The sequence below is a fragment of the Coregonus lavaretus genome, assembly GCF_964263955.1.
Source record: "Coregonus lavaretus genome assembly, chromosome: 23".
NCBI classification, from domain to species: domain Eukaryota; kingdom Metazoa; phylum Chordata; class Actinopteri; order Salmoniformes; family Salmonidae; genus Coregonus; species Coregonus lavaretus.
Window position 1 is genome coordinate 10,494,049 of NC_140010.1, and position 24,159 is coordinate 10,518,207.

At 43.2% G+C, this 24,159-nt stretch overlaps 1 protein-coding gene across 1 annotated transcript; it reads left to right on the plus strand.

The window, feature by feature from the left end:
* Positions 1-1,461: 1,461 nt before the first annotated feature.
* On the plus strand, positions 1,462-23,678 carry LOC311098768 (large neutral amino acids transporter small subunit 2-like). The gene is made up of 11 exons (XM_084139332.1): positions 1,462-1,652; positions 16,271-16,475; positions 16,809-16,960; positions 17,222-17,347; positions 19,740-19,893; positions 20,341-20,464; positions 20,675-20,778; positions 21,204-21,300; positions 21,474-21,623; positions 21,956-22,133; positions 22,358-23,678. The coding sequence occupies exons 1-11, from the start codon at positions 1,514-1,516 to the stop codon at positions 22,492-22,494; spliced, it is 1,566 nt and encodes a 521-aa protein (XP_083995458.1). The 5' UTR covers positions 1,462-1,513; the 3' UTR covers positions 22,495-23,678.
* The last annotated feature ends 481 nt before the right edge of the window (positions 23,679-24,159 follow it).

The window sequence follows — 24,159 nt, forward strand, 5'->3', positions numbered from 1 at the left end:
TGCATCTCAAGGTCCTGGAGTGGCCTAGCCAGTCTCCAGATCTCAACCCCATAGAAAATCTTTGGAGGGAGTTGAAAGTCTGTGTTGCCCAGCGACAGCCCCAAAACATCACTGCTCTAGAGGAGATCTGCATGGAGGAATGGGCCAAAAATACCAGCAACAGTGTGTGAAAACCTTGTGAAGACTTACAGAAAACGTTTGACCTGTGTCTTTGCCAACAAAGGGTATATAACAAAGTATTGAGAAACTTTTGTTATTGACCAAATAGTTATTTTCCACCATAATTTGCAAATAAATTCATTAAAAATCCTACAATGTGATATTCTGGATTTTTTTTTCTCATTTTGTCTGTCATAGTTGACGAGTACCTATGATGACAATTACAGGCCTCTCTCATCTTTTTAAGTGGGAGGACTTGCACAATTGGTGGCTGACTAAATACTTTTTTCCCCCACTGTATATATATTTTCTGTTGTATTTTTGACTTTATATTTTTTACCCCATATGTAACTCTGTGTTGTTTTTATCGCACTGCTTTGCTTTATCTTGGCCAGGTCGCAGTTGTAAATGAGAACTTGTTCTCAACTGGCTTACCTGGTTAAATAAAGGTGAAATAAAATAAAAAAATAAAATAAAAATAAAAATAAAAAAGGTGTGCTTTAGGACCATGCGGACGCCTCAGAGCGGTCGGGGTAGGCTGTTTGGAGTGTTTGTCCTACTGGATAAAAAAAAAAATAATAATAATATGTCCCCCCCACTTCTAAAACCAAAGTTCCGCCCCTGCTAGGCTATATCATGCATTCATTTTTTTGACATAACTTTCGGGGCAAATGAAAATAACAAGTATTGTTATAGGCAACAGGAATTTTATTAATCTGTCACACAGTATGCGTTTTTGGAAATATGTCGTTTACTGATATAGCCTACTGTAAATTGCTTGCCATTGCCAGTTTGCCGTTGTTATTTCAATGTGCTCGACCAGCTGGTGTGTATAGTAGGCCTACAAGATTATCTTCAGTGGCCTACTTCCTCTACAAAGCCTATTACTACTAGTTGGTGATTTTGCGCCTCCTTTACGCAGGTGGGGCTGGCTGGTCGCAGCGCTCCTTTGAATTATTTATGAAGCGATGTAGTTGTTTCTAATAATAGCAGTAATCTCAGTGTAGCCCGCACACTATTCGACTGGCAGGGAAACGCTACTGGGCGGGATATTGCACGCTTCATCAGTCTGAGCGCTTACATTTTTGTATTAGTTGACTAGAGAAAATTCTGACACGCACACAATTACTCTTTGGAAATGTGTGTTTAGCCTAGTCCAGGAGCCCACCCCGGATCACATTCTTTGTGCCACGGGCTATGTTTCTTTTTTTTACGGCATCGAAGATAACTTTGACACTAATAGTTTTGCTGTGATTAACTATTTTTGTTCTCCGTTAGTAAAGGTAACACCAAACAGAGCTAGGTTGCACTGCACCTGCGCTTTTCATCCAACAAAAGTAATCTTGGAGACGAGATGACCGACGGTCCTAGGCAGCGGGGCAATGCATCCGCAGATGGGGATACGCCCTCCTCCGAATCCACTAAAGAAGCCTCGGGAAGAGTGACCCTGAAGAAGGACATTGGCCTTGTCAGCGCATGTGGAATTATTGTGGGTAAGTCATTATTATGTTCATGCTATGTATAATGTCTTCCTCAATGTAGGTATGGGTGTGTCCACCTAAAATCCAACCTGATAGATTGAAATGAAATGTATGGTCCACATGGATTTTTTTAGCAGAACCTAGCAGAGTAAATAACCTTTAACAGATTGCACAAACAGTGCTAATTTTGCAGCTGATCTGAACTAGTCTTCAAAAACTTACGTTTTTCAGTCTGTACGTTATTTTTTACTGGCCAGACTACCTCCTTATGAAAGTTTCCTGTGATTGCAAGAAAATCCACATTATGTGCTTGTGTGTGTTGTCTATTTAACTGGTATGTGGATTTGTTCAAAAATGGCTGTCACGGAGCAGCATACATCCCACCCACATGCAGAGGAAGTCAATAAAAAGTAATCTCAATAATGCTTGGCCTGTGCACCAGCTGCACTTAAAATCATCAGCATAGTGGCCCGGGCCGCACCATTCACAATAAGCATGCTGCAAATCTCCTGCAACAAGACAAGATAATAACCTCACTCATGTTACATTTACGTCATTTAGCAGACGCTCTTATCCAGAGCGACTTACAGGAGCAATTAGGGTTAAGTGCCTTGCTCAAGGGCACATCGACAGATTTTTCACCTAGTTGGCTCGGGGATTAGAACCAGCGACCTTTCGGTTACTGCCACAACGCTCTTACCCACTAAGCTACCTGCCGCCCATACTCAGTTCTATAAGATAGTCTAGACCAGAGTCCGGTTGCATAAAACACCTTAAATTAATTTCCACCTTATCTTTTCCCTTAATTTTCCTTAACTTTAAATCGGTTGCACAAAATTTAAGGTGAATTCCCCCCTTAATTAAGTGAAAGTTAAGGGTGCCCATAATATCTCTTAACTGCTTCATTCAGATATCAATGTAAATAGTTAATTATTGGGCTGCGGTAATGTATTTTTTTAAATAGCCTTTTTGTTTTTACTAGAATACATGCATTTTCTGAACACCCCGCAATACTGAACACCCAGTACATATTAAACCTTCAAGAAAACATATTTTCCCACCTCAGGCATTAAAGCCCTTTATTATTGTCAATTTTTGTCTGACATGGACACCATTTATCTTCAACCTCGTTAGACAATATGGATGTTTATAAAAGATACTTGTTATAAAATCAACATTTACCAAATGCTCATGTGTCCTCCAAACCAATTCAATTATTATACATATAAAATGTATGTAAATCTCAAATTTGCTATATTAAACCCTGAAATAGACACATTGTGTCAGCGGGCTCATCATTTAAATAAAAAAATGCTTTTAATTCAGAATTTTAATAAATCTAATCTTCTTGGGATTGTCCTTAACATTTCAGACTGAGCTCAGAAAAAATATTTATTCATTTTTGCCATTTTATTTAACAAATATTGTCATGTGGAGACTCATGGGCGGCGCACAATTGGCCCAGCGTCGTCCAGGGTAGGGGAGGGAATGGCCGGCAGGGATGTAGCTCAGTTGATAGAGCATGGCGTTTGCAACGCCAGGGTTGTGGGTTCGATTCCCACGGGGGGCCAGTATAAAAAATAAAATATATATCTATTCACTAACTGTAAGTCGCTCTGGATAAGAGCGTCTGCTAAATGACGTACATGTAATGTGATGGTGTTGAGACTAGGGTTACAGGGTTGAAGAGACACATCGGTTTCCATATAAATTAGTTTAGTATACTATCAAAATCCCTCCAAGACTTACCCCAAAACATTGCATGCAACCATGTAATAAGGACATTTAGATATATTTAGAATTATCACATTTCAGGAGAAGATGCAGACAGTGTCGAAGTAACAAACGTTTATTACAAAAACAGGGGGCAGGCAAACGACAGGTCAAGGGCAGGCAGAGGTCAGTAATCCAGATCAGAGTCCAAAAGGTAGGCAGGCAGGCTCAGAGCAGGCAGAATGGTCAAAACTGGGAAAACTAGAAAACAGGTACTTGAGAAAGACAGGCGCAAGGAGAAAACCGCTGGTAGGTTTGACGAAACAAAACATACTGGCAACAGACAAACAGAGAACACAGATATAAATACACTGGGGAAGATGGGTGACACCTGGAGGGGGGTGGAGACAATCACAAAGACAGGTGAAACAGATCACGGTGACAAGAATAATCTGGGTTTTATTAACCAAACTGCAGTAAATATCGAAACAAATAAAAACACATCAGGCATTAGGGTAATAAATAACGTTTAACAGATTTCATCAGAAAAGTTCAATGTGTCATCAAACTGTAGGAACATTTTCCAAGGGCATTTAGAATACTAGAACAGCTGTAACTACAGCACTAGTGTCAGCATGACTATCATCTTCTCAGGAGCACCATATTCATTCATTCATGGTTTTCTTCCTGAGAGTCTGGCCCACACATCTCTCTCAACCTCAACGTGGCAGGATGTCACACGCTGTGGGGGTGGAATCATCTCAAGGACTTCATCAAACTGATACCAGTGGATGTCGTCTCGAAGGCCAGAATAATCTGTTTGGTCCTACACGATGCATACATTTAACTTGTACACTAATTTCATCCGTGCCGAGGATGATGCCTGGATAAAGGTCATCATCATATTCCACTACACACCACTGCCCAAGAAGACCTGGATTTCCCCACTGGATTTCGTCCACAGGTTGTGGATTTTTCTCATTGGCTGGCTGTTCTGGAGCAGCCAGGACATTCTGCCTGAAACTGAAGTGCTGTGTGTTAAAGCATATACAGTTTAGGTCCCTCTTTGTTGAACAAAGGCAGCTGACATCAGCTCACCAGGAGCAAGGGTGATGACCTGGTGTATTCTCAAGGTGGAGGGCACCGCTTTTATCGGGCTTGGCATCATCTCCATCGCACGTTCAACATCGCCACTCTTTACAAAGAACAGCTTCACTGACGTGTTTGTCTCATGGAGGGCTTTGTAAAGCTCCTGTGCATCACTGAAATCACGGCCCTTAGCCACCAACCTGTCCGCCGTTCTCTTCAACGTTTCTCCCACACCATCAGGAGCCCCTTTTCCATGGCTTGACTCAAATCCTGGCTGTGGGATTGCTCTGGAACATGATCTGGACTTTGTGGAGGAGTGGTCAAGTTCTTCAGTGCTCCTTTCCTCTCCTTGCTTCTTTTGTATGCTGTTCTCCATTGTTTACGCTTCTGACGCTGGTCTCTCTCACTTAAATCACTGATCTTTTTATTTTTCCCTGCCTCAACATTTCTTTTCCATCTCTGACACTCTCTCTCAAGGTATTGTTCCCTTTCTTCTGGGTCAGCATTTTGACGTGCTCGACACTGCCTTTGTCTTTCTGCTGCTGATGTGGGTGCCATCATTCCCTAGATGTTTCATTGGATAACATTAAATCAAAGATTCTTAGAATATATACATGTATACACTATAATCCTTGAGTAATTTAGGACCTAGAGCGACTTAAAGGAACAACTGAAATTATGAGCCTTGCTCAACTCTCCTAACAGTAGGCTACCAGCCTTAAAATATATTTTTTGTTCACACGGAACACATTACAGCTTGTTTCGTAAGTGAATATAAACAATATAATGTATAATATATTGAATAATTCATTTGTTTAGATGCAATATTCATAAATCATGTAAATAACTCAACCCTGGTCACAGGTTTACAACCCCCTTACAATGAAACCTGTGACGGGGTTGAGTTTTTTTTGGTCAAAATGGCCTCTGCTCCTCATGTGGTGAAGAACAGGAGACCACATGGTGTGCATTACATTAATAGATTGTATATTTTTATGGGTTCAAGTATAATTTTATAAGTACTAGTTTTCCATCTTTATTTCATGTAATGGGGTTGAGTTGGTCAGCTCGACGATCCCCACCTGACTTTAAAAAACAACAAAATACAGATATAAAATAATGTGATTACTTGCCTGTTACTGTACCATGCAGTTCAAAATTGTTGAATGATGTCACTTCCTGTTAATGATGGCACATAAGGGTGGACTGACCATTTTTATTGGCGGAGTTTGGTTGGTGTGACGGGGTTGAGGGTAGACTGAGGGACAGAGCTAAATTGTGTGATAAAAAAAAAATCAATAATCATGCATTTATTTGATAAATACTTTCTCAACAAAATAACACAAGTTTGCATTAATGGCAAAAGTTATTAATTATGTGCACATTATAATATTAATTTCCCATGTAAAATAAAATAATTTGTTAATTTGACAAATCTGAAATCACACTGGATGTATTAGACTTTAGAATTGCATTGGGGGCATATTTATTTCACTGTACACCCTTACCTATGGATTATGGATAATTTACATGGGATATCAGTCTTCTCAGTGACACCCATATAACATTAGTGTCGTAGCTCTTATTGCGGGACTCTGAAACCACTGTAAATTGAGCCACATTTATTGTACCAGTCACGCTACTATGTGTATTGAACACAATTCCAGAGGAAAAACAATACAACCTGGAAGTTTTGGAGTCTGAACTCTGAGGAGGATGTTGGGGAAAAAAGCTCTTGGTACTGAGTAGACTGACACCCCATTTACAGTGAGGGGAAAAAAGTATTAGATCCCCTGATTTTGTACGTTTGCCCACTGACAAAATAATGATCAGTCTATAATTTTAATGGTAGGTTTATTTGAACAGTGAGAGACAGAATAACAAAAAAAAAATCCAGAAAAACGCATGTAAAAAATGTTATAAATTGATTTGCATTTTAATGAGGGAAATAAGTATTTGAACCCTCTAAATCAGAACGATTTCTGGCTCCCAGGTGTCTTTTATACAGGTAACGTGCTGAGATTAGGAGCACACTCTTAAAGGGAGTGCTCCTAATCTCAGTTTGTTACCTGTATAAAAGACAGCTGTCCACAGAAGCAATCAATCAATCAGATTCCAAACTCTCCACCATGGCCAAGACCAAAGAGCTCTCCAAGGATGTCAGGGACAAGATTGTAGACCTACACAAGGCTGGAATGGGCTACAAGACCATCGCCAAGCAGCTTAGTGAGAAGGTGACAACAGTTGGTGCGATTATTTGCAAATGGAAGAAACACAAAATAACTGTCAATCTCCCTCAGCCTGGGGCTCCATGCAAGATCTCACCTCGTGGAGTTGCAATGATCATGAGAACGGTGAGGAATCAGCCCAGAACTACACGGGAGGATCTTGTCAATGATCTCAAGGCAGCTGGGACCATCGTCACCAAGAAAACAATTGGTAACACACTACGCCGTGAAGGACTGAAATCCTGCAGCGCCCGCAAGGTCCCCCTGCTCAAGAAAGCACATATACTGGCCCGTCTGAAGATTGCCAATGAACATCTGAATGATTCAGAGGAGAACTGGGTGAAAGTGTTGTGGTCAGATGAGACCAAATTCGAGCTCTTTGGCATCAACTCAACTCGCCGTGTTTGGAGGAGGAGGAATGCTGCTTATGACCCCAAGAACACCATCCCCACCGTCAAACATGGAGGTGGAAACATTATGCTTTGGGGGTGTTTTTCTGCTAAGGGGACAGGACAACTTCACCGCATCAAAGGGACGATGGACGGGGCCATGTACCGTCAAATCTTGGGTGAGAACCTCCTTCCCTCAGCCAGGGCATTGAAAATGGGTCGTGGATGGGTATTCCAGCATGACAATGACCCAAAACACACGGCCAAGGCAACAAAGGAGTGGCTCAAGAAGAAGCACATTAAGGTCCTGGAGTGGCCTAGCCAGTTCTCCAGACCTTAATCCCATAGAAAATCTGTGGAGGGAGCTGAAGGTCCGAGTTGCCAAACGTCAGCCTCAACCTTAATGACTTGGAGAAGAGGAGTGGGACAAAATCCCTCCTGAGATGTGTGCAAACCTGGTGGCCAACGTCTGACCTCTGATTGCCACCAAGTACTAAGTCATGTTTTGCAGAGGGGTCAACTACTTATTTCCCTCATTAAAATACAAATACATTTATAACATTTTTGACATGTGTTTTTCTGGATTTGTTTTGTTATTATTCTGTCTCTCACTGTTCAAATAAACCTACCATTAAAATTATAGACTGATCATGTCTTTGTCTGTGGTCAAAAGTACAAAATCAGCAGGGGATCAAATACTTTTATTTTGAAGGCAAACCGTGAATTCCACTATTGTGGCTAATCCTTATTGTAGCTATTTTCACAACACATAACCCGGTCTGGTCAAGCCTCACCAGCCAGATGAAGTTTACTGGCTGCTTATAACGTTAGCTTTGGGCAACCGGGTTAAGTAGCTGGCTAGCTAGTTATTTTCATGAACTGAAGTTCAAGTGGCTACCTAGCTAATACTTACTCACATGGATTCCTAAATCATTGCTAAGAATATTGAAAATGACTGCAGTTTCTATTGGTAATTTGTTTCAGGCTAATTTTAGTGGCATTGGTGCTAGCTAGGTAACATTACCAAGGTAAAGCTAGCTAGTTACCCCAGAAGTTGCTAATAACATCTATAAAATATTAATATCTATCAGTGGGGAGAACAAGTATTTGATACACTGCCGATTTTGCAGGTTTTCCTACTTACAAAGCATGTAGAGGTCTGTAATTTTTATCATAGGTACACTTCAACTGTGAGAGACGGAATCTAAAACAAAAATCCAGAAAATCACATTTGTATGATTTTTAAGTAATTAATTTGCATTTTATTGCATGACATAAGTATTTGATCACCTACCAACCAGTAAGAATTCCGGCTCTCACAGACCTGTTAGTTTTTCTTTAAGAAGCCCTCCTGTTCTCCACTCATTACCTGTATTAACTGCACCTGTTTGAACTCGTTACCTGTATAAAAGACACCTGTCCACACACTCAATCAAACAGACTCCAACCTCTCCACAATGGCCAAGACCAGAGAGCTGTGTAAGGACATCAGGGATAAAATTGTAGACCTACACAAGGCTGGGATGGGCTACAGGACAATAGGCAAGCAGCTTGGTGAGAAGGCAACAACTGTTGGCGCAATTATTAGAAAATGGAAGAAGTTCAAGATGACGGTCAATCACCCTCGGTCTGGGGCTCCATGCAAGATCTCACCTCGTGGGGCATCAATGATCATGAGGAAGGTGAGGGATCAGCCCAGAACTACACGGCAGGACCTGGTCAATGACCTGAAGAGAGCTGGGACCACATTCTCAAAGAAAACCATTAGTAACACACTACGCCGTCATGGATTAAAATCCTGCAGCGCACGCAAGGTCCCCCTGCTCAAGCCAGCGCATGTCCAGGCCTGTCTGAAGTTTGCCAATGACCATCTGGATGATCCAGAGGAGGAATGGGAGAAGGTCATGTGGTCTGATGAGACAAAAATAGAGCTTTTTGGTCTAAACTCCACTCGCCGTGTTTGGAGGAAGAAGAAGGATGACAACCCCAAGAACACCATCCCAACCGTGAAGCATGGAGGTGGAAACATCATTCTTTGGGGATGCTTTTCTGCAAAGGGCACAGGACGACTGCACCGTATTGAGGGGAGGATAAATGGGGCCATGTATCGCGAGATCTTGGCCAACAACCTCCTTCCCTCAGTAAGAGCATTGAAGATGGGTCGTGGCTGGGTCTTCCAGCATGACAACGACCCGAAACACACAGCCAGGGCAACTAAGGAGTGGCACCGTAAGAAGCATCTCAAGGTCCTGGAGTGGCCTAGCCAGTCTCCAGACCTGAACCCAATAGAACATCTTTGGAGGGAGCTGAAAGTCTGTATTGCCCAGCGACAGTCCCGACACCTGAAGGACCTGGAGAAGGTCTGTATGGAGGAGTGGGCCAAAATCCCTGCTGCAGTGTGTGCAAACCTGGTCAAGACCTACAGGAAACATATGATCTCTGTAATTGCAAACATAGGTTTCTGTGCCAAATATTAAGTTCTGCTTTTCTGATGTATCAAATACTTATGTCATGCAATAAAATGCAAATTAATTACTTAAAAAATCATACAATGTGATTTTCAGGATTTTTGTTTTTAGATTCAGTCTCTCACAGTTGAAGTGTACCTATGATAAAAAATTACAGACCTCTACATGCTTTGTAAGTAGGAAAACATGCAAAATCGGCAGTGTATCAAAAACTTGTTCTCCCCACTGTATATACAGTATCTCACAAAAGTGAGTACACCCCTCACATTTTTGTAAATATTTGAGTATATCTTTTCATTTGACAACTTTGCTACAATGTAAAGTAGTGAGTGTACAGCTTGTATAACAGTGTAAATTTGCTGTCCCCTCAAAATAAATCAACACACAGCCAAAAACCGCTGGCAACAAAAGTGACAGCATGGGAAAATCAAAAGAAATCAGCCAAGACCTCAGACATTTTTTTTAGACCTCCACAAGTCTGGTTCCTCCTTGGGAGCAATTTCCAAACGCCAGAAGGTACCACGTTCATCTGTACAAACAATAGTACGCAAGTATAAACACCATGGGACCACGCAGCCATCATACCGCTCAGGAAGGAGACGTGTCCCCTAGAGATTAACGTACTTTGGTGCGAAAAATGCAAATCAATCCCAGAACAACAGCAAAGGTCCTTGTGAAGATGCTGGAGGAAACAGGTACAAAAGTATCTATATCCCCAGTAAAACGAGTCCTATATCGACATAACCTGAAAGGCCGCTCAGCAAGGAAGAAGCCACTGCTCCAAAACCGCCATAAAAAAGCCAGACTACGGTTTGCAACTGCACATGGGGACAAAGATCGTACTTTTTGAAGAAATGTCCTCTGGTCTGATGAAACAAAAATATAACTGTTTGGCCATAATGACCATCGTTATGTTTGGAGGAAAAAGGGGGCTGCTTGCAAGCCGAAGAACACCATCCCAACCGTGAAGAACGGGGGTGGCAGCATCATGCTGTGGGGGTGTTTTGCTGCAGGAGGGACTGGTGCACTTCACAAAATAGATGGCATCATGAGGAAAGAAAAGTTATGTGGATATATTGAAGCAACATGTCAAGACATCAGTCAGGAAGTTAAAGCTTGGTCGCAAATGGGTCTTACAAATGGACAATGACCCCAAGCATACTTCCAAAGTTGTGGCAAAATGGCTTAAGGACAACAAAGTCAAGGTATTGGAGTGGCCATCACAAAGCCCTGACCTCAATCCTATAGAAAATGTGTGTGCAGAACTGAAAAAGCGTGTGCGAGCAAAGAGGTCTACAGACCTGACTCAGTTAAACCAACTCTGTCAGAAGGATTGGGCCAAAATTCACCCAACTTATTGTGGGAAGCTTGTGGAAGGCTACCCGACACGTTTGACCCAAGTTAAACAATTTAAAGGCAATGCTACCAAATACTAATTGATGGTATGTAAACTACTGACCCACTGGGAATGTGATTTTAAAAAATCCTTTATTACTTTCAAACCCAACCACCCCTCCCCTAATTTGAGTAAACTAGTGAACAACAAGGCTTAGGCTTTTACTTCCAGCTTATACATACTATATACATTTTATGGGCACAGTCAATTTTTCAGACTTAGGTATGATGCTTCAAGCTTGGCACACCTGTATTTGGGGAGTTTCTCCCTTTCTTCTCTGCAGATCCTCTCAAGCTCTGTCAGGTTGGATGGGGAGCGTCACTGCACAGCTATTTTCAGGTCTCTCCAGAGATGTTCGATCAGGTTCAAGTCCGGGCTCTGGCTGGGCCACTCAAGGACATTCAGAGACTTATCCCGAAGCCACTCCTGCATTGTCTTGGCTGTGTGCTTAGGGTCGTTGTCCTGTTGGAAGGTGAACCTTCGCCCCAGTCTGAGGTCCTGAGCGCTCTGGAGCAGGTTTTCATCAGGAATCTCTCTGTACTTTGCTCCGTTCATCTTTCCCTCGATCCTGACTAGTCTCCCAGTCCCTGCCGCTGAAAAACATCCCCACAGCATGATGCTGCCACCACCATGCTTCACCGTAGGAATGGTGCCAGGTTTCCTCCCGACATGATGCTTGGCATTCAAGCCAAAGAGTTCAATCTTGGTTTCATCAGACCAGAGAATCTTGTTTCTCATGGTCAGAATCCTTTAGGTGCCTTTTGGCAAACTCCAAGCAGGCTGACATGTGCCTTTTACTGAGGAGTGGCTTCCGTCTGGCCACTCTACCATAAAGGCCTGATTGGTGGAGTGCTGCAGAGATGGTTGTCCTTCTGGAAGGTTCTACCATCTCCACAGAGGAACTCTAGACCTCTGTCAGAGTGACCATCATCGGGTTCTTCGTCACCTCCCTGACCAAGGCCCTTCTTCCCCGATTGCTCAGTTTGGCCGGGCGGCCAACTCTAGGAAGAGTCTTGGTGGTTCCAAACTTATCCCATTTAAGAATGATGGAGGCCACTGTGTTCTTGGGGACCTTCAATGCTGTTTGGTACCCTTCCTCAGTTCTGTGCCTCGACACAATCCTGTCTCGGAGCTCTACAGACAATTCCTTCGAGCTCATGGCTTGGTTTTTGCTCTGACATGCACTGTCAACTGTGGGACTTTTTATATAGACAGGTGTGTACCTTTCCAAATCATGTCCAATCAATTGAATTTACCACAGATGGACGCCAAGTTGTAGAAACATCTCAAGGATGCTCATTGGAAACGGGATGCACTGGAGTTCAATTTTGAGTCTCATAGCAAAGGGTCTGAATACTTATGTAAATAAGGTATTTCTGGTTTTTATTTTTAATACATTTGCAAACATTTCTAAAAACCTGTTTTCGCTTTGTCATTAAGGGGTATTGTGTGTAGATTGAGGAAAAAAATGAATGTAATCCATTTTAGAATAAGGCTAACGTAACAAAATGTGGAGAAAGTCAAGGGGTCTGAATGCACTGTACTTGCTTATTTTGTCACAAACTGATATTAGGCGAACTATTCAAATTTCTGCAACCTGGAAATGGAGGCGCGATTTCTGCATAGTAGTGCATCTTTAAAGGTGTACTATGCAGAAATTGCGCACATAGAACAGACCTACTGCTTCTTAGACTTGCTTTCAACGAGTGACATATCTATAACTCATATTTCTATGTGAATTTGGTAGGGTCACCCAAAAACGTGCATATTGCAGCTTTAAGGTAAACCCTTAAAGGGTATGTAGCATAAACGTAACCACATGTAACATGGATTTGCATTAGAATACGCATCAAACGTCCCAATGCAAAGTTACACCTCACCTTTTACATTTTTGGAGTTATTAAATAAAACTGATCAGCATTCCAAAGAATGCCGAAGTCATGCCGGAAAAAAACATTTGTGGGGTGACTTAATATGGAGGATGCGGCAAGGCAGCCTATTCTCTATAATGTAAACTCCAACAGTAATAACATAACTAAAAATTAAACCAAATCAATTTCACTCATGACTATTGGTTTCAATTTAATTTTCAGCCAACTTACAAGCAAATACTTTAGGATTTTTTTGTTACAAATTTGCTAGCCAACTAGCCTGCTAATGTTAGCCCTACAAGCTGCTAACGTTACGTTAGCACTGCGTGAGTCAGCCAGATACTATCAGAACCTAGCTTCCAGCTACATTAAAGTAAACCAACGTTTTGGAAATGCATAATGCCGTCTAACCAGTTATCAAGTACAGTGGTGGAAAAAAAGTATTTAGTCAGCCACCAATTTAGCAAGTTCTCCCACTTAAAAAGATGAGAGAGGCCTGTAATTTCATCATAGGTACACGTCAACTATGACAGACAAATTTAGATTTTTTTTCTCCAGAAAATCACATTGTAGGATTTTTTATGAATTTATTTGCAAATTATGGTGGAAAATAAGTATTTGGTCACCTACAAACAAGCAAGATTTCTGGCTCTCACAGACCTGTAACTTCTTCTTTAAGAGGCTCCTCTGTCCTCCACTCGTTACCTGTATTAATGGCACCTGTTTGAACTTGTTATCAGTATAAAAGACACCTGTCCACAACCTCAAACAGTCACACTCCAAACTCCACTATGGCCAAGGCCAAAGAGCTGTCAAAGGACACCAGAAACAAAATTGTAGTCCTGCACCAGGCTGGGAAGACTGAATCTGCAATAGGTAAGCAGCTTGGTTTGAAGAAATCAACTGTGGGAGCAATTATTAGGAAATGGAAGACATACAAGACCACTGATATTCTCCCTCGATCTGTGGCTCCACGCAAGATCTCACCCCGTGGGGTCAAAATGATCACAAGAACGGTGAGCAAAAATCCCAGAACCACACGGGGGGACCTAGTGAATGACCTGCAGAGAGCTGGGACCAAAGTAACAAAGCCTACCATCAGTAACACACTACGCCGCCAGGGACTCAAATCCTGCAGTGCCAGACGTGTCCCCCTGCTTAAGCCAGTACATGTCCAGGCCCGTCTGAAGTTTGCTAGAGTGCATTTGGATGATCCAGAAGAGGATTGGGAGAATGTCATATGGTCAGATGAAACCAAAATAGAACTTTTTGGTAAAAACTCATCTCGTCGTGTTTGGAGGACAAAGAATGCTGAGTTGCATCCAAAGAACACCATACCTACTGTGAAGCATGGGGGTGGAAACATCATGCTTTGGGGCTGTTTTTCTGCAAAGGGACCAGGACGACTGATCCGTGTAAAGGAAAGAATGAATGGGGCCATGTATCGTGAGATTTTGAGTGAAAACCTCCTTCCATCAGCAAGGGCATTGAAGATGAAACATGGCTGGGTCTTTCAGCATGACAATGATCCCAAACACACCACCCTGGCAACAAAGGAGTGGCTTCGTAAGAAGCATTTCAAGGTCCTGGAGTGGCCTAGCCAGTCTCCAGATCTCAACCCCATAGAACATCTTTGGAGGGAGTTGAAAGGCCGTGTTGCCCAGCGACAGCCCCAAAACATCACTGCTCTAGAGGAGATCTGCATGGAGGAATGGGCCAAAATACCAGCAACAGTGTGTGAAAACCTTGTGAAGACTTACAGAAAACGTTTGACCTGTGTCATTGCCAACAAAGGGTATATAACAAAGTATTGAGAAACTTTTGTTATTGACCCAGATCGAGGGAGATTATCAGTGGTCTTCCATTTCCTAATAATTGCTCCCACAGTTGATTTCTTCAAACCAAGCTGCTTACCTATTGCAGATTCAGTCTTCCCAGCCTGGTGCAGGTCTACAATTTTGTTTCTGGTGTCCTTTGACAGCTCTTTGGTCTTGGCCATAGTGGAGTTTGGAGTGTGACTGTTTGAGGTTGTGGACAGGTGTCTTTTATACTGATAACAAGTTCAAACAGGTGCCATTAATACAGGTAACGAGTGGAGGACAGAGGAGCCTCTTAAAGAAGAAGTTACAGGTCTGTGAGAGCCAGAAATCTTGCTTGTTTGTAGGTGACCAAATACTTATTTTCCACCATAATTTGCAAATAAAATCATTAAAAATCCTACAATGTGATTTTCTTAATTTTTTTCCCTCATTTTGTCTGTCATAGTTGACGTGTACCTATGATGAAAATTACAGGCCTCTCTCATCTTTTTAAGTGGGAGAACTTGCACAATTGTTGGCAGACTAAATACTTTTTTTCCCCACTGTAGTGTTACCGGTATATCCAGTTATCTTATCCAGCCAGCTAAAGTTAGTTATTTTAGCCTGCTAGCTACCCTAACCAGCTAATTAGCCTAGCTAGCCAACCACCACGGTCTACATAGCTAAGAAGTAAGCCAGAGAACAATTAGTCTAGCATAGGCAGGAACCCACAGAACACTACATGACCAAAGTCAAAGAGGAGCTAAGGAGAGGCCTTCAGAGGGAGAGTCAGCTAGCTAATCCAATAGTGATATAGTGAGGTAAATCCACATTGCACCCTTTAAGGAAATACTTAAGATGTTTTATGTAACCGGGCCCAGGGCTCTTCAATCCTGTTCCTGTTGAGCTAGCCTCCTGTAGGCTTTCGCTCCAACCTCCGTTGTTATTAACCTGATTCAGCTTATCAACCAGCTAATATTAGAATCAGGTGCGCTAGATTAGGGTTGACGTGAAAACCTACAGGACGGTATAGCTCTCCAGGAACAGGGTTCGAGAGCCAGACCAGTGCTGAATAGCTGTAGAATCAGATACTTCTAAACAACAACATTTTCTCTGCACATAGAGCTAATCTTTTTAGAATTACTTTTGCAGTCTGAGTCTAACTGGGAGCTTACTTCCTGGGGGGACTTTGTGGTGAAGGGGTAGGTCAGATAAGCCTGGGGGAAAACTTGACGGTCAGCGGTCTGTTCCTGAGCCTGATTACATTCAGCAGTTGGTTGTTTTCCCCTGCTGCCCTGTTTGTGCTACTGTATTATCCCAGACCCCAAAATGATCATCCTGATCTTATGTTTCTGAGTCACAACAAGTAGTCTGAAGATGTCGTTGCTGTGTGTTGAGACTGATGTAAATGAGAAGAGGTAGAGGAAAGTGAGTTATACAGTATGAGAAGTTGGCCCCATGATGTTGTTCTTACTTGGCCACTAAACAGGAAGCTGTGGACTAAGTGACAGGAAACTCTCACTTTCCGTTCCAGTCCGCACTCCACTTGTTTGTCAGCCAAAGAGAACATGTCGGCCCTAGTCAATGTTGTGTAATATTACCCTCCACTTTTGAAAGATTGATGCAGCATTTTCCACTCTCCTCTTTACCCTCCCCGTCTCTTTGTCTGGGTCTCAGGTAACATCATCGGCTCAGGGATCTTTGTGAGCCCAAAGGGCGTTCTGGAGAATGCCAGCTCTGTGGGGCTGGCTCTCATCGTGTGGATTGTCACCGGAGTGATCACAGCCATTGGTGCACTCTGCTATGCCGAGCTGGGCGTTACCATCCCCAAGTCTGGAGGAGACTACTCGTATGTCAAGGACATATTTGGAGGACTTGCCGGGTGAGGGAAAGCAGTACAGTACCATCCTTTTGTCCCCCACCATTTCTTCATGTCATTAACCTAGTTTTGTTAATGTCTGCCCTTTATTGTACACATAATTCACCAGCCCATATTATTGAATAGTCTACTGTCATGCTTGGCATGTCTGCTAATTGGTTCTTTGTGTTCCCACTGTCCTCTAATGAGCACTGGTGTTTATTTTCCTCACATACAGTATCTCAAGCATTCTGACAGGTTTTTGCGCTACATCAGAAATGTAGACATTGATAGCCGTGAGTGAGGTGTTTGATGTGTGACTCTCCGACTCTTCCCCTCCCTACCTACCTCTCCCAGGTTCCTGCGTCTGTGGATCGCGGTGTTGGTGATCTACCCCACCAACCAGGCAGTCATCGCCCTCACCTTCTCCAACTACGTCCTGCAGCCCCTATTCCCCTCCTGCTTCCCCCCAGAGAGTGGCCTCCGCTTCCTGGCTGCTGTCTGTCTATGTGAGAGCCTCAGAGAACATGCATGCCGCCTTACTTAGTTTTTTTGGAGTGCTTTGTTTACTTCAGCCTGATTACTGGCCCTCCTGTCTCTCTTCGCTGAGTTTGCGACTTGAGGTATATTTGTAGGTCTATTTTGTTTTCTTCTGTTCTCACTTACTCACTTACATATTACCCAATCTAGTACAGTGTTACTGTATTCCATGTGTGATATGTTGCTGTATGCTATGATGTGTGATGTGACTATTCCTCCTTTTGTCCCAGTGTTGCTGACGTGGGTGAACTGCTCCAGTGTGCGCTGGGCCACTCGTGTTCAGGATGTCTTCACTACTGGGAAGCTGCTGGCCCTGGGTCTTATCATCATCATGGGCTTTGTGCAGATCTGCAAAGGTAGACTCGGTCTCTCCGATTTTGATTCTGATCTGTAACTGTTGATTTGTTTCATCATTCATTACAAAGTCACAGGGATGGCTACAGGATAGGCCTACTGTACGTAGACTATCGGCAAAGACAGTACAGTATGGAGATAGGCTAAAACTGCTTCTCCAATATAAATCCTTGATCACACTTGTAGGAGAAGTCATGGCGACTTTGGCTAGCTAAACTCATGCGTAGAAACACGGCATCGGGTCTAACGGTCGTCTCGTGCCGAACTGCCCATGTACAGGCCGTCAAATCAAAGGCACTCCTTCGACAAAGTTGTTTTTCACAAAAATTAAAACGTGTCGTTCCCGGAAGTCTTGCAATGTTGCGCCTCGGGGTTTACAAACTCTGCTATCGGTCCCACTGACACATACTTTACGGTCTTAATCTCTGTCTCCCCCTGCTGGACAAAGTGTCTGAGGCCACTAGAAGATTGAGAAACTTGTCTAATCTCTGTTATTCACCCAGAACCTTTGATACACTCAGGAATAATCCCCAAGATGTGAGAGGGGGAATTATGGCTTTATAAACATATAGTGCCAGAACACCACAATACTGTTATCTTGTGCTTCCCGCAGGATTTGCATTGCCCCTATGTGAGAGAGGGGATTAAAGTCCCCATACCTCTTCATCCCACTCATAATCCCTGACCAAACCAGGCCCCCAGTGTCCTGTCTGGAGCGTGAAGTCACGAGCTCTGCTGGTCGGCTACTGCGTAGCAACCTAGCGGTTCCAAAAGCCCTGGTCTGCCCTAGAAAGCCTATGTAAATAACAATCGCCAGAATGGCCAAACAAAACTTCTTTAGACTGCTGTTTTAGCCTCTAAAATGTGTTTATTATGATCAAGTGCGACCCCCACGGGTAATCATTTTAAAGTTCGCTACAAATCGGGATATTTAATTAACTATACTGAACAGAAATATAAACGCAACATGCAACAATTTTCAAAGATTTGACAGAGTTACATTTCATATAAGGAAATCTGTCAATTGAAATAAACTCATTAGGCCCTAATCTATGGATTTCACATGACTTGGCAGGGGTGCAGCCATGGGTGGGCCTTGGAGGGCGTAGGCCCACTCACTTGGCAGCCAGGCCCACCCACTAGGGAGCCAGGCCCAGCCAATCAGAATACGTTTTTCCCCACTAAAGGCACCCCCCCCCCAGACGCTGTCTGCCCTCTGCCCGGTACAGTTGAAACCGGGATTCATCCGCGAAGAGCACACTTCTCCAGCGGCCAGTGGCCATCGAAGGTGAGCATTTGCCCACTGAAGTCAGTTACGACTCCGAACTGCAATCAGGTCGAGACCCTGGTGAGGACGGCAAGCTTTCCGAGACTGTTTTTGCTGAAATTCTTCGGTTGTGCATACCCACAGTTTCATCGGCTGTCCGGGTGGCTGGTCTCAGACAATCCCGCAGGTGTAGAAGCCGGATGTGGAGGTCCTGGGCTGGCGTGTTTACACTGGGTCTGCGGTTGTGAGGCCGGTTGGATGTAATTCTCTAAAACGACGTTGGAGGCAGCTTATGGTAGAGAAATTAACATTCAATTATCTGGCAACTGCTCTGGTGGACATTCCTGCAGTCAGCATGCCAATTGCATGCTCCCTCAACTTGAGACAACTGTGGCATTGTGTGACAAAACTGCACATTTTAAAGTGTCCTTTCATTGTCCCAAGCACAAGGTGCACCTGTGTACTGATCATGCTGTTTGATCAGCTTCTTGATATGCCACACCTGTCAGGTGGATGGTTTAGCTTGGCAAAGGAGAATTGCTCACTAACAGAGATGTAAACAAAATTTGAGCTAAATAAGCTTTTTGTGCATATAGAACATTTCTGGGATTTATTTCAGCTCATGAAACATGGGACCAACACCTTACATGTTGCGTTTTATATTTTTGTTCAGTGTAGTTATCCATTCTGACTACTACATTTGTCGTGACGCAGGACCACGTGCTGACACAGACAAATCACGGGCCAACAGGCTACGAGGAGGCTCGCTCCCTCAGGCCATAGGCATTTAAGGTTGACTCTCAGATGAAAACGACTACATCGACCATAATCCTTTGCTGCAGTATCGGCCACTTTCACCATGATCCTCAGTGATTTGTTTTTGGGGTGCCATTCAGCAATATGACGCTTCAAATTCAAATACTTCCGGCTTCATGCGCCATCGGGAGTTTTCCATATGAATACGTGGATGACGTCAGCGCTATCACTATCTACTGGTTTTAATGTCCATGGACCACACACATACATACATACATACATACATACACACACACACACACACACACACACACACACACACGATTCCACCACCCACTCTGTGTTGTGTGTGTGTGTGTGTGTGTACCCAGGGGAATATTACTGGCTGGAGCCAGCGCATGCATTCGAGACGTTCCAGCCCTACGACATTGGCCAGATAGCCCTGTCCTTCCTGCAAGGCTCCTTTGCCTACGGGGGGTGGAACTTCCTCAACTATGTCACAGAGGAGCTTGTCGACCCCTACAAGTGAGCTAGATCCCCAACTTGACCGAAATCACAAGTTGCATACGGTCTCAACAGGGTAGCATTACGTACACACCCAATCTAGCCAGTCTCATGTCTGGTTATCATTAGTGCTCGACTTGAGAAGGAGCTCACCGGAGTGGAGTTCCGGCACCTAAACTGTTATACTGCTTGAGCTCCTGCACCGCTTATAGAATAGTAGCTCAAAAGTATTGTGGAGCTCCTGCACCTAAATATACTGTACCGGCACCCAAAATGAGTACCGGTACCTATTTCAGTCCAAGTCAAGCACTGGTTATCCTAGTCAACCATGATCTATACCTATAACTCTGTATTACAGATGAGACTGTGCCTGTTAGGCATGTGTTATCAAATCTGATGGTAATTCACACCATAAATACACCCTCACCAGAACCCCAGCTCTTCAACCCTGTTCTTTCTGTATAACAGGAACCTTCCTCGGGCCATCTTCATCTCCATCCCTCTGGTGACTTTTGTTTACGTGTTCGCCAACATCGCCTATGTCACCGCCATGAGTCCTCAGGAGCTGCTGGCCTCCAACGCCGTCGCTGTGGTGAGATGCTCTCCCCATTCCACTGCCCTTGTGTAGTAGCTGTTGTTGGGAATCATGCAGCTTGGTCTAAAGCCTGGTTATCAGTAGAAAATGCTTTTAGTCACCGGTCTTGAGTTTCAAAGTCATCCAGAAATGTCTGTTAGTAGATATTTTGTGTGTGTTGTTGAACCTCTCTCCTCTCTCCCTTGTCCACTCCAAACTCTCTCCCAGACATTTGGTGAGAAGTTACTTGGAGTGATGTCATGGATCATGCCCATCTCTGTGGCTCTGTCTACCTTCGGGGGGGTCAATGGCTCCCTCTTCACCTCGTCGCGGTTAGTTTATGCACCCCATCTCTCTCTCTTTCTCTCACACTCACACACACACACACTGTCTGTCATTTACATTCCCCATACCTGTTTCCTGTCTGTAGTGCGTCCTTCATACATGGGGAAATATCAGACCACAGAATGATCACATCTAGTCACTCTGATGCCTGTTCTTTCTGCACCATCTCTTCCCCTTTCTTATTCCATATGTTGTACCTCTGTGTGCCTCTACCCATCACTGCCTTGGTTTGTCATTTCTTTGTGTCCCATTTGTTATCACCTGTGTTTCTGTGTTTTTCTACACCTCAATGGACTGTTTTTTTCCCTCATTCTTTGTGAGTCCAAAAGCAACAAAACAGGGAGGACTGTTTTTCCAGTATCTCAGTGCTGACTTTGTGTTAATGTTGTTCTTCACGGTCTCTCTCATTCAGGCTGTTTTTTGCTGGAGCGAGGGAAGGCCATCTCCCCCGGGTACTGGCCATGATTCATGTGAAACGCTGCACCCCAATCCCAGCCCTGCTATTCACTGTGAGTCCTAACTTTACCCGACATCATCATCTCTCTTCCTCTCTCACTCCTACAAACATATCATCCCAGTTCACTCTCTTTCTATGTAGTCTGATCTCTCTGGAGACTTTAATGCCTAATTTGACTTTTAAATGAATGGATGATTTTTGCCCCACCTCCCCGCTTCTTTACAGTGTATATCCACCCTACTGATGCTGTGCACCAGTGACATGTATACCCTCATCAACTATGTGGGCTTCATAAACTACCTCTTCTATGGGGTCACTGTTGCTGGGCAGATTGTGCTGCGCATCAAACAGCCTGACCTGTATCGGCCTATCAAGGTAAACCCTCCATGTCTGTCCTTCCATCACTCGATCCTATTGGACAAGGTTATTGCTTTCTTGCACATTTTGGGAGGAGCATGATTTTGATAAGAATGCTAGACTGCAATCAGGACAGTATTGAGTAATGAGTCTACTCTTGTTTATGACAAGTTACAAGCTGACACATGCACAATGCCATCATTTTCAAAGCATGCGTTGTGTTCCCCCTGTGCATTGTTCAATTTTGTTTACTCTGTACTTTGTTTGTATTACATTGTTTGTGTAAAGTTGATCATGTATGGGATTGTGTAGTTTGCTTGTGTATAGATTGTTGGCTGTCCTGTCTTCAGGTGAGCCTGGTGTGGCCAGTGATCTACCTGTTGTTCTGGGCCTTCCTGCTCATCTTCTCGCTGTACTCTGAGCCCGTGGTGTGTGGCCTCGGCATGGCTATCATGCTGACTGGAGTCCCTGTCTACTTCCTGGGGGTCTACTGGGACAACAAGCCCCAATGCTTCAACACCTTCATCGGTATGGAAACCATATTCACTAGTGATGGTGCTCATTACTACGACCCCTAGTTCTTCCTGGTCAGGTCATGTGGTCAGGAAACACTGGGTTCTAGTTAAGTGGTAAAAAACGGTACCTGTACCATTCATTGTAGTGCAAAATGCTTTACCTTTGGGATTATATTGATATGAAATCTCTTATTTTCTTCTTTCACTCTTGGTTACTCACTTCCTTCTCCCACCCAGGTAAGATGACCCTCGTGTGCCAAAAGTTCTGTGTGGTGGTGTACCCAGACATGGGTGAAAGCAAAAATGTAGGAAACCAGGGATCAGAACAGGGACAGAAAGAAGAACAGGGGAATGCATTGAACCCATCTGAATGAACATTGGCACAGGCAGAAACACGGATGAACACATTGTCACACTCTTAAAGGGTGTCAAGAGAGACTGGGAGACTTCAAAAGATGGACAGATGCACTCAAGGAAAAATGCTACAGCACTGGGTTTTCTCTCTTAAATGTTGACTGGCCTTAAGACTTTACACATCTGCCTCAGTGCAATACTACTGCCCATTCCCAGGAGTCTGAGCTGCAATAACAATATAGTGGATAGATAAGTCATTTTGAGGTTCAGATGTAAATATCATTTCTTGTAGGATCTGTTTTTGGTAAATGTTGTACTGTATTGTCTTTTATTTTGGTAACTGTTTTATTTCTGTTTTGGTTGTGGCAGTTGTTTAATAGTGATCTTAATGTATAGTCTCCCACATAACACTAAAAAAAGTGTAATTCCCTAAATGTTTTTGATTTACTGCATTTCATTTATCACCCCTTTTTTATTGGCTTATGTTGTTATACATGAGTGTAATGTTTTCTGCAGTCTGCTCTTTAACATACTGTACTGTAGCGGCAGGTGTATGGCATACTCCTGAACGATCAGATCGTTTTATGTGATATAGCCACTTTAAAGTCACCTTATCTCACTCTCACATAACTTGTTAAAATCTTGAACATCAATGCATATTATTTTAAATTCTTGCAAAAGAACTAGCATGACCCATACACTGAAAGTAATAATAATGTAAACAACTGATTAATATAGAAATGCTGCACAGAAAATATATAATTTACATGACGTTTTGCTCAAAGGGGCACACCTCAGCTGTGTATAGTTGTCAATAATAATGCACTGCACTCCTATAATGCCAGTCACAGGTCTTTTTAGCAATGATTGAAATGTTTGGTATTACTGTGCTGCTCAGCACGGAAGTGCTCTATTCCTTACACTTTCAAGTTTCATTACCATTTTATATTCTACAATATCAATACAAACAAGCAATGAAACACACTACTAGTCACTTGAAATGTATGCAATCCCTCTCACTGTGAACTGCCACCATCTTTCTTACATGCTTTGTTACCCTGTTTGTAAAGCAACAACAGGCAGCTCGCGCCATGACAATATTACCTCTCGAAGTGAAAATTAACATGCACGCTCCCACTGTCTCCTTGTGGTGCTGGGAAGCCCCTTGCTGGTGGTTTAGTTTGTCACATTAAAATCCTCCCACAAACACAATTACCTCTCTGCTCCATTTATGTGGTCAGATGTACGCTTCAGAGGACATTACTTCACTTTCCATGTGATATTCAATGCCGCCTTGAAGATGTATGCAATATATGTGCCACCACTGTTTTGTAATAACATGTAATACAGCTCTTCATCAACACCACATACATGTGTTTATTGAGTATTATGTGTGTCTGCAGTGGCAGAAAGGGAAAAGTGCATGCTTACACACTTTTTAACACACACAATGTTATATGTATGAAAATTATAAAATTACATTTATGGGGATGATGAGAGGAATGTAGCTATAATATGGAAAACTATGACTGACCATCACCATCAATGTAATTGTTCAGGTGATCGCTTCTCTATCTGGCCATGCACCATCAGTTTACTCTGCACCCCCACATTTACATTTACATCATTTAGCAGACGCTCTTATCCAGAGCGATTTACAAATTGGTGCATTCAATTTAGAAGGG